This window comes from Chrysochloris asiatica, unplaced genomic scaffold, assembly GCF_000296735.1.
Source record: "Chrysochloris asiatica unplaced genomic scaffold, ChrAsi1.0 scaffold00026, whole genome shotgun sequence".
Taxonomy (NCBI): domain Eukaryota; kingdom Metazoa; phylum Chordata; class Mammalia; order Afrosoricida; family Chrysochloridae; genus Chrysochloris; species Chrysochloris asiatica.
The window spans coordinates 6,522,657-6,534,217 of NW_006408544.1; the positions used below are offsets into that span (position 1 = coordinate 6,522,657).

The 11,561-nt window shown below is 41.4% G+C and overlaps 1 protein-coding gene across 1 annotated transcript in view; it reads left to right on the forward strand.

The window, feature by feature from the left end:
• The first annotated feature begins 7,112 nt into the window (after window positions 1–7,112).
• The window catches only part of NASP (nuclear autoantigenic sperm protein (histone-binding)), a 49,437-nt gene continuing 44,988 nt past the window's right edge, over window positions 7,113–11,561 (forward strand). The window contains exon 1 of the mRNA XM_006839705.1: window positions 7,113–7,323. Coding sequence (XP_006839768.1) covers window positions 7,265–7,323 — 59 coding nt within the window. The 5' untranslated portion in view covers window positions 7,113–7,264. The remainder of the gene's footprint in view (window positions 7,324–11,561) is intronic.

The window sequence follows — 11,561 nt, forward strand, 5'->3', positions numbered from 1 at the left end:
ATATATATAATCCTGTTTATTGTATTCAGGTGACTTTTTTCTTTTACTTCCTTAAAAAAAAGGGGGGGAGGAATTATGAAGAAAAAATATATATATTTATTATAATCCTGTTTATTGTATTTGGGTAACCTTTTTTTTTATGTTTTTATTTCCTGAAGTAAAGACTTTATGATCTCTCTCTTTTTCTTTGGTTACTTCCTGAAGTAAGTAAAGAATTTATGATCACTCTCTTTTTCTTTTAACTACTTCCTGGAGTAAAGAATTTATGATCGCTATGTTTGTCTTTTCCTAAAGTAGGAATGCAGTGCGAGCCTTAAAAATTTGAACTAGCCAACCGGGTAAGGGAGAAGATTGTGAGGTCAAAACCCTAGTTTTGCGGTCAAAACAGCCTTGAGACTTGCGTCAGGGATTAAAAACCTGAGTGGACTGCCCACTCAGTGTGCTCACTGGCCTGTTCCTGTATGTACTGCTATGAGCACGCACCCGCTTGCAGGAGTAAATTTTGCTTTGCCAAGATAATTTAGTCTCACCGAGTGTTTTTTATGTGACATCAGGATTCATTTCTAACATCTCCATGATACAATAAGGAGTATTTAGCATGGTGAGGGTCACATTTCATCATCTGGTTGACTGACTCAAAGCAAGCATGGATAATCTCTACTACAGAAACGTGATCATGGTAAACTTTCTAAGCAGAGATGACAACGGGGGTGGGGGGTGGAGGTGGAAGGTGTTGGGCATGTGGCCAGAGGGAAGTGAATATGGAGATAGGGCACCAGGTTGGTTGGAGATTCTGTCAAACTGACATTCTAGGCACCATCAAATCTGAGGGAAGCAGTGATAGAGGATGCAATCTGGCTAATAAGGTGGTAAGGTTGTTATAGATCAGTTACCATTTATCCACCTGTTTTCCAGCTTCTAAAAATTTGTTATTTACTCTCAAATTCGCTAAGATCCTGTGAGTTTATACCATAAAAAACAAAAATAATTTTTGTTATGCATATGGGTTTCAAAAGGGAATGGAAAGAAACTGTATATGTTCAACTCATAATCTTTAATTCTAAGTCCTCCTTGTTGTTGTTGTTAAGTGCCATCAAGTCAATCCCTCCTGTATAGGGTTTCTGAGGAGCAGCTGGTGAGCTTGAACCATCACCCTTGCTGTTCAAATGGCTTTGCAGTCTGACGCACCTAGTTCTTGTTAAATATAATTTTTTTTCCTCCCAAGAAAAAGTCCCATTTACTTCCATTATTTACTATGACATCTGGATTTCTATTTTAAGTACATGATTTTTGAGTGAACTTTTCCTAATTCTAATTATACTATGATTACTTTATTCATTCAATCATTTAACAAGTTCATTTTGGAGAGTATGAATCAGAAAGCATTATGTATATTAGGAATTCATCTGCAAGCAACACACAAAACACCACATGGAACTTATATACTTAGAGAGAAACAATAATGACCAAGGAAATAAATTTGGATTCTAATATGTGCAATGGAAGAAATTATCAAGGGTAAGTTCATTTTGATTGGGTGATCAGAAAAGGCATCTTTGGGAAGATTACATTTGAGATGAAGTCTAAAGAATGTCCAGGAGCCAGTCATTGGGAGCCAGTATTGGGAGCCAGTATTGGGAGAAGAGCTTTCTAAGTGGTGAGGCAGCAAATGCAAAAAGGCTTCAGAGTGAGTTTAGGTTTAGGCAATCTGCATTACAGAAAGACCAGCAGTTGGAGTATGATGAATGAAGGTGAGTAATATGATAAAACTGTGGAGAGGTGGATTGGAGCCAGGTCATGGAGGACCTTTAAGCAATGATTTGTTGTTACTGTTAAGTGCCGTGAAGTTGGTACCGACCCATAGCAACCCTGTATAGAGTTTCTGAAGAGTGGCTGGTTAACTTGAACCTTGTGATTTTGCAGTATAGCGCATTAACCCACAGGGCTACACCAGGACAGACCTCAAAATTTCTTCTAAGAACAATGTCAAGTTACTGAAGGAGAGTGTTGGGAGAGAGTTAAGACCAGAGATTATACACTGGTGCAGGCATGGAACCAACTTGACAGCACTTAACAACAATAACAGGCTTAGTGGTGACAGATGATGAGAATAGATGGATTTAAAATATATTTTAAAAATATACTTCCCATAAGACTGAGTTTCTTAATGGCAAAAACATCTTTTGTCCCTAGGACCTAATAATAAGCTTTACACATCACATTGTTGTTGTAAAGTGCCATCGAGTCAGTTCCAACTTATAGTGACCCTGCATAGGGTTTCCAAGGAGCAGCTGGTGGGTTAGAACTGCTGACCTTGTGGTTCACAGACCAGTGCTGAAACTACAGCACCATACCAGGAATCCTTATACATCATAGTTAGTTCAGTATCAGTTTAACAAATGAATGGGTCACATGCTGCAGAATAATGCACTGGACTGAAAGGTCTGTTTGAACTACAAGCAAGAGTGGCAGTTCAAACCCACCAACTGTTCCTTGGAAACCTTACACAGGGTCGCTATGAGTTGGCAACAACTGGACTACACTTAAAAACAGTAAGAAGCCTGGTTGCAAGACCTCTGTAGAGAAGATTCTCATTCTGCCCCTCCAGGCATCATATAATCAAAAACTGTGGTAGTCATATGTTGTTGTTGTTAAGTGTCATCTAGTCAATTCTGACCACAGCGACCCTGTATAGGCTTTCCAAGGAGCAGCTGGTGAGCTTGAACCACTGACCTTGCAGTTCAAAGGACTTTGCAATGTAACACTTAGCCCACAGCACCACAACAAGCCTCCATGGTAGTCATATAGTGAATGCTTAACCTGAATTAGACACAGTGTTAACTCTTCTAGTGAGTATTACCACTAATTCTTACAACATCCTTAAGTGGTAGATATTAATACTAAAAGTTATGACTTGACTCAGGTCAGCTGTTTAGCTTCAAAGATTTCAAACATCGGAGCCTTGAAAAACTGAAATTAGAATCCTCTGAAGGTATCTGAGTCATTTTACTGGAACCTGGACAGAAATAAAATTTCTGTTCTGATCACTATAAACTGCATCCTGATGGAGGGAATGGATGATGATCTAAGTGTGAGAGGGGCAGCCATTTCAGCCTGCTTATCTTTTATTTCCACCACTTGTCTGTCAGTTTGTCATACTGTGGTGGCTTGTGAGTTGCTGTGATTCTGAAAGCTATGCCACCGGTATTTTAATACCAGCAGGGTCACCCATGGTGGACAGGTTTCAGATGAGCTTCCAGATGAAGACAGACTAGGAAGAAGGTGTGATGAACTATTTCCAAATATTTAGTCACTGAAAACCTTATGAATAGCAGAGAAACACTGTCAGATATAGTGCCAGAAAATGAGCCCCTCAGGTTGGAAGGCACTCAAAATGAGACTGGGGAAGAGCTGCCTCCTCAAAGTAGAGTTGACCATGATAGTGCGAATGGAGTAAAGCATGTGGGAGAAAAACCCGAGGGACCTTCATTTGCTGATGGAGCACGACTCAAAATGAAGAGAAATAGCTGTAAACATCCATTGACAATTGGAACATGGAATGTATTAAGTATGAATCTGGGAAAATTGGAAGTTGTCAAAAATGAAATGGAACGCATAAACATCAATATCTTAGGCATTAGTGAGCTGAAATGGACTGGTATTGGCCACTTTGAATCTGACAACCACATGGTTTACTATGCCGGGAATGACAAATAGAAGAGGAATGATGTTGCATTCATTGTCAAAAAGAACATATCTGGATCAGTCATGAGGTACAACACTGTCTGTGATAGGATAATATCCATGCACCTACAGGGAAGCCACTATTATTCAATTTATGCACCAACCACTAAAGCCAGTGAGGATGAAATAGAAGAATTTTACCAACTTCTTCAATCTGAAATTGATCAAACATGCAATCAAGATGTATTGATCGTTACTGGTGATTGGAATGCAAAGGTTGGGAGCAAAGAGGAAGGATCAGTAGTTGGAAAATATGGGCTTGGTGATAGAAATGATGCTAGAGAACGCATGATAGAATTCTGCAAAATCAATGATTTGTTCATTTGAAATACCTTCTTTAGACAGCATAAGAGACGAGTATACACATGGACCTCACCAGGTGGAATACATAGAAATCAAATTGACTACATCAGCAGAAAGAGACAATGGAAAAGCTCCATATCATCAGTGAAAACAAGGCCAGGGGCAGACTGTGGAACAGACCATCAATTACTCATATGCAAATTCAAAATGAAGCTGAAGAAAATAAAAACAAGTCCATGAAAGCCAGAATAAATTCAGGTGAATGTATCCCAAATGAATTTAGAAATCATCTGAAGAACAGATATTAAACATTAAACAATAAGACTGAAGACCAGAAGATTTGTAGGATGGCATCATGAACATGATACATGAAGAAGTCATTAAGACAACAAGAAAGAAGGAAAAGGTCAAAGTGGATGTCAGAAGAAACACTGAAACTTGCTCTCCAGCATAGAGATGCTAAAGCAAATGGAATAAATGAGTTCCAAGAGCTGAACAGAAAATTTCAAAGGTCAGCTTGAGAAGATAAAGCCAAATATTACAACAAAATGTGCAAAGATCCGGAATCAGAAAACCAAAAAGGAAGAACATGATCAGCACTTCTCAAGTTGGGGGAACTGAAGAAAAAATTCAAGCATTGACTTTCGTTATTGAAAGATTCTCTAGGCAAATTATTGAATGATGCAGAAAGCTAAAAGAGAAGATGGAAGGAATGCACAGATTCACTGTACCAAAAGGAAATGGTTAATGTTCAAGAGCCAATGATACTGAAGGAGGAAATCCAAGGTGCATTGAAGGAATTGGCAAAGAACAAGGCACCAGGAATTGATGGAATAAAAATTGAAATCTTTCAAGAAAGTGAGACGTTACAGAAGGCACTCATCTCTGCCAAGATATTTCGAAAACAGCTATCTGGCTGTCTGATTGGAAGAGATCTGTGTTTGTGCCCATTCCAAAGAGAGGTGACCCAATGGAATGCGGAAATCATCGGACAATCTCTTTGATATCTCATGTGAGTAAAGTTTTACTAAAGGTAATACAGACACCGCTGCAAGCATACATTGACGAGAACTTCCAGAGGTTCATGCCGGATTCAGAAGAGGCTGTGGAACAAGGGATATCATTGCTGATGTTTAATGGGTCTTGGCTGAAAGCAGAGAATATCAGAAAGATGTTTACTTGTGCTTTGTTGACTATGCAAAGGCTTTTGATTGTGTGGATCATGACAAGCTATGGATAACATTGCAAAGTATGAGTATTCCAGAACACTTAATTGTTCTCATGAGGAATCTGTACCTGGACCAAGAGGCAGTTGTTTGAACAGAACAGGGGAACGCTGAATGGTTTAACATTAAGAATGGTGTGCAACAAGGTTGTATTTTTTCACCATACTTATTCAACCTGTATGCTGAGCAAATAATATGAGAAGCTGGGTTCTATGAAGAAAAACGTGGCATCAGGATTGGAGGAAGACTCATTAACAACCTGCGCTATGCAGATGATACAACCTTGCTTGCTGAAAGTGAAGACGACTTAAAACATTTACTGATGAAGATCAAAGAGCACAGCCTTCGGTATGGATTACATCTCAATGTAAAGAAAACAAAAATCCTTACCATAGGACCAATAAACAACATTTTTATCACTGGAGAAAAGATTGAAGTTGTCAAGGACTTCATTCTTTTTGAATCAAGTATCAACACTCATGGAAACAGCAGTCAAGAAATCAAAGGACGTATTGCATTAGGCAAATCTGCTGCACAAGACCATTTTAAAGTGTTGAAGAGCAAAGATATTAGCTTGAGGACTAAGGTGCATCTGACCCAAGCTATGGTATTTTCAATAACCTCATATGCATGTGAAAGCTGGACAGTGAATAAGGAAGTCCATAGAAGAATTGATGCTTTTGAGTTATGGTGTTGGAGGAGAATCTTGAAAGTGCCATGGGCAGCCAGAGAGCTCCTTGGAGGCCAAGATGGACAAACTTTGTGTCCCATACTTCGGACATATTGTCAGGAGGGACCAGTTACTGGAGAAGGATATCATGTTTGGTAAGGTGGAGGGTCAGAGAAAAAGAGGAAGACCCCCAATGAGATGGATTGGCCAAGTGGCTGCATTGATGGACTCCAGCGTGGCAACAGTAGTGAGGTTGGCCCAGGATCTGGCGGTGTTTCATTCTGCTGTGCATAAGGTCGCTATGAGTCAGTACGGCACCTAACGACATCTTTTATTTATTCAATTGCAGGCGCGAGGCACACTGTCTTCCATAAGTGACTTGTCTTGCAATTTGGTGAGCAAGTTACACTTTCTTTGACTTTTTTTCCTCTTACGAAACGTGGCTAATAACACCGCTCAGTAGTGTTGTCAAGATTAAATAAAAATTTAAAGAGCCTAAGCACAGTGCCCCCCCCCCCCATAGTAAGCACACAGTAAGTCATAGCTCAAAGACTGGACTAAATGATTTAGTAGACCATCTGATAATGGAGTCTGGTTAGGGTCGAAGAGGATGAACCAGCAGAAAGGGGGCCGGGGAGGTCCAGCCAACATCATTCCACGCAGCCCTGAGCTTTGAATCAAGCGCTGTGGCTTCACATGTAGCCAATCCTAGAACTGCATTTTCTTGCGTCGTTTGTTGCTGCAGCTCAAAGTGAAGTGTCTTTCACTAAGATCAGTTCTAGCCGTTGCAGCTGTACTCTAGCTCGACTCTTTCGTGTTCATCCGTTACGACTTAGGGAGGTATCAGACAAAAGGTCTCAGACACCTCCTGCAGTATCCCGGCGGGAAGCAGACCCTCGGTTACTTCCTCTAAATACGCAGAGCAACTTCGGGTTCCCTTTTTGTGGAAGCTCCTGGCCGGAGACCTGTCAGAATTTGTAGTACCAAAGCTCCGGTCCTTACACGACTTGCTAGAAAAGCTGGAAGTTGCTTTTTTGAAGAAGGTGAGCCAGGCGGGTAAGATATTTCCCAAAGCCAAGGTAGTTGAGGGTAGCGGTGGTATGGTATATTTTTGCGACACTGCAGTTGAATCCTAGCCCTTTAAACCTGAGGGGGAGGGTCCGGAAATGGATGGGCGGGGCGAAAAAACCTTAGTATATAAGACAACCTCTGCCGCGCGGGATCTCTAATCTGCCATTTTCTCTAAGTCCTTAGTATCCTGAAATTTCTGCTTTACTCGCAAGCTTTATTTCGCTCGCTGGTCCGCCACTTAAGGGGAACGATGGCCGCAGAATGCACAGCCACTGCCGCCATCACTGCAGAGCTGGTTCCCGCCGACAAGTAAGCTGGGCCGTGGAGCACTTGAAGCATTGACCAGTACGCGGGAGGGGGTGGCGGCCTGAGCTTCTTGGGAACGACAGACCGGTGGGTAGGAAGGCTTTCCTCGCGGTAAGGCGCCATACCTGTTTGGGGAGGTCCGGACACTGAAGTAGCTAGCCTACCACTTCCTGAGAGCCCAGTGTACCGGCGGTAACTACTCGACTGGCGCCCCCTACCCCACTTTTCGTGGCCGCCATCTTGCTGGGGGCCTTAGCGACTGTCTCCATAGACTACTCTCTTTCCTCGCCTGGCGTGGGACTGTCGCCTGGGAGGCGACGAGCGCCCGGGTAAACTGGCTTTACCCACACGTTTCTCCCATATTTTTGGACAGCGACTCCGGCAGGTTCTCAAGTAACGTAAGAAAATAGCCGACAGATTTGGCGCCAAAAAAAAAAAAAATGCCGCACGAGGCAAGGGGCTGGACCCTTGGGGTCTAAGTGGGCGGGGCCTCGTGCTGCAGTTCGCTCCGCCCGGTCTGGAGCAGGGGGGCGGGGCCCGAGGCGGCGGGAAAACTCCATTGTTTGGGGCCGCGGCGCCTAGGGGCCAGTGTTTTGGAGTTTGTCGGTGGGGCATTGTGAGTTTTCTTGCCCTGTCGTCCATCTTACCTCGTGTTCTTGGCCTAGTCACCTTGTTCTCCAACTCTAGATGAACTCTAGTACGTCCGCCAATGGTGGGGAAAATCGTGGTTCTCTTGAGACTTCGGGGATGTTGTCTTGGAGACTTCACTGCTTAAAGGAGACATAATAAGGACGCGCAGCTTCTCCCTAATAAGCAATATTGGGTTGCTGGGGAATGGAAAGTCGTAAGCGCAAAGTGTAGAGGACCAGAGGATGATAAAAATTAGGATTGTTTTGAAAGCGGTAGAGTGCCACTCAAGTGTAAAGTATTTATGACCAGTGAAGCGGGAAGTACCTCATTAATTCGAAGGGGAAAGTGCCGTTTTCCGTCTAGTAGGTCTGGTTTTCAGAGGGGTCTGATTTTATTTTTATCTTATCTAGAGCATTTTGGAGTACTGGTGTGGCGCTGTGGGCTAATGTGCTGGGATGCAAGGTCGCTTTGAATCACAAGGTCGGCCGCTCAAGCTCACCAGCCCCACACCTCAGAAACCCTGTACTGGGTTTAGTGCCGACTGGATGGCACTAAACAACAACAGTGCACTTTACAAATTAGCTGCCTCTTTCTAAGGAGTGCTCTAAGACTTTTATGAATCATAGTACCGATGAGGATGCTAGTATATTTATTTCACCAGCATTTACTTAATTTTACAAACGAGGAAACTCAAGATGACGACGTTGAACCACTTGAGTATATCATGAAGTAGATTGGAATTTCCAAATTACTAAATTGCACAGAAGCTAAATTAAATCCCAGAATTTCAGATTTCATTGTTTCATTGCCTATTGAAAAGTTTACCTGGGAGGAAACGGCATGAAAACCTAATAGCTAGTCTTTGAGAATAATAAAAAAAAGTGGTGGCGTTGTTCAGAGGTAAAGTTATATTTGAAGGTGGTGGCTGCTAACCTCTCAAGGTCAGCAGTTTGAAACTACAAGCTGTTCTGTGGGAGAAAGAGGTTTTCTGCTCCTGCAAAGTTTTAAACCCTCAGAAACCCTGTACAGTGTCAATATGAGTTGGAACCACCACCAATTGAGGGCAAAGAAAATAATTTTGGATTTAGACTTGGTTAAGAATGCATATTATAAATCTGGTATATACGTTGAAAAATCTGGTATAAACATAAAAGCGTATATAACTTTCAAATGAGTTGAGTAGGGAGAAAAAAAGGAAATTAAAAAAAAACACCAGAGAGACTCACTTCACCTTTGGTTATTTTAGACCAGCTTGATGTTACCTGTGAACTGGTTTTGTTTCTGTGAGCTTCATCTGGCTTCCTGTCATACCATTTAAATACTTTTTTACCCAAGTAATCAATGCCTGTCTAAATGCTAAATCTGCCCTTGATCATTATTAGCTTTATAGCTAGTTCTTTCTAAACTAATTCTTAGCCTGTTTTGTTAATTTTAAAGATAAAAAATGTGTAGTGGTTTGTTTTGTGGTGATAGGGAGGAGTAAGAATGTTTACTTGGAAAGAAAAAGCCTTAAGTGATGAGTTTTGGCTTAAGCTATTTTGTAATAATTCTTGAGCTGCTGCTACTGCTTTGTTTTAGAAGAGAAATGTAAAAAATAAGTGGGTTAGCTCAATCCTAAAGTTTTGGGGTTTGCTATTTCTATTTCCACAGTGGTTTGTTTCATGTGTGTTAGTGTGGGGCTTCTGTTCCTGCTTATTTTGCTATTTTTAATAAGAGTAAGGGAATCTTGGTAAGATTGGAATATAGTCTCGGTTTCCTCCATACAATCTATTTCTGACAGTTGCTTTTAAGTAGCATTGCTTCTGAATCAGGGATCCTGTATAGGGTTTCTAAGAGAAACTGGTGAGCTTGAACTGCTGACCATATAGGTCAGCAGTTCAGAGCATTAACCAGCAGCGCCACACTAGAACTCCAAAACCCCAAAACTTTAGGATTGAGCTAACCCACTTATTTTTTACATTTCTCTTCTAGAACAAAGCAGTAGCAGAAGCTCAAGAATTATTACAAAATAGCTTAAGCCAAAACTCATCACTTAAGGCTTTTTCTTTCCAACTAAACATTCTTACTCCTCCCTATCACCACAAAACAAACCGCTACACATTTTTTATCTTTAAAATTAACAAAACAGTAAGCATGGTCTTTTTTTTTTTTTTTTTTTTTAATTTGAGTTTTGTTCTACATTTTCTTACATTCTATCTGGTACTTTCTAATGTGACCCTTTCAAATTAGTTGGCAATAGTAGTTGGATACCATCTAGTTCTTCTGGTCTCAGAGTTGTGAAGACTGATGTTCACATGTTAACATTAGTCAGTCCATTCAACTAATTGATTCCAAGCATTTTTCAGTTTCATCACTCATCTATATATGGAGAGACCAATAGTTGGCATCTTTGTTGTTAAGTGCCATGGAGTCAGTTCTGACCCATAGCGACCCTGTATAGGGTTTCCAAGGAGCAACTGGTGAGCTTAAACTGTGGACCTTGCAGTTCAGATGGCTTTGCATTCTGGCACATTAATCCACAGCACCACACCAGGACTCATTGTTAAGTGCCATCTAGTCGATTCTGACACATAGCAGCCCTGTGTAGGGTTTCCAAGGATGGTTGCTCATGAGCTTTTAAAAAAGATCCCAGACAATAGGAAGCAGAACATTGTCTTCTTGGGACTATGTTATGCCAATTGACCATGGGTCCCTTGAGGCACTCTTAATTATCTTAAGATGTTTTTATGGCTCTGCCCACATCACATTCATGTGTGCATACAGCAATATTGTTAAGTGCCGTGGAGTTGCTTCTGACCCATAGCGACCCTGAACAGGGTTTCTGAGGCTGTAAATCTTTATGGGAGCAGAAAGCCTCATGTTTCTCCCATGGAGCAACTGGTAGTTTTGAACTGCTGACCTTGCGGTTTACAGCCCGATTCATAACCACTGTGTTACCAGAGCTCCTTTACAGCAGTATTTACCCATGTATAAATATCCTCTTTCAAATTCAAACCTTTATATATTTGTGAATATACTCCCACTTTTCCTTTCACCTGTTCAGCCTGTGTATCTGTCCATGTATGTACTCGCAGAACACTTTTAAGGTAAATTATAAGATGGGACTAATTGAAATACGTTCTGTAGCTTTTTTCCCCCCTTCAGCAGTTTCTATCAAAGTATAGCATAGAGAAAGAAATGTGCACAATTTATAGGTTGTGGTGTTAAGAGCAGCTGAGTCAGTTCCAAATGGTGATGTTAGAAGTCAATAGTTTACCCTTGGGAGGGAAGACTGTTGACTAAAACTGGGTGTCTAAGTACCATAGGAGCTACGGTGAATAAATTCTCACAAAAGGGAATAAAAGAAATAATGGATGGTACCTGGTGGTGGTATGCTATTGAGTCTATACCGACTCAGTGATCTTGCATAGGGTTTCTGAGGCTGTTAATCTTTACAGAGCAGAAAGCCTCATCTTTCTCCTGGCTGGGATTTTTGAACTGTTGACCTTGAGGTTACCTGACAGATTTGTAACCACTCGTAGTGGTTACGAATTGGGCTGCGAACCTTAAGGTCAGCGGTTCGAAACTACCAGCCGCTCCGCGGGAGAAAGATGAGGCTTTCTACTCCCGTA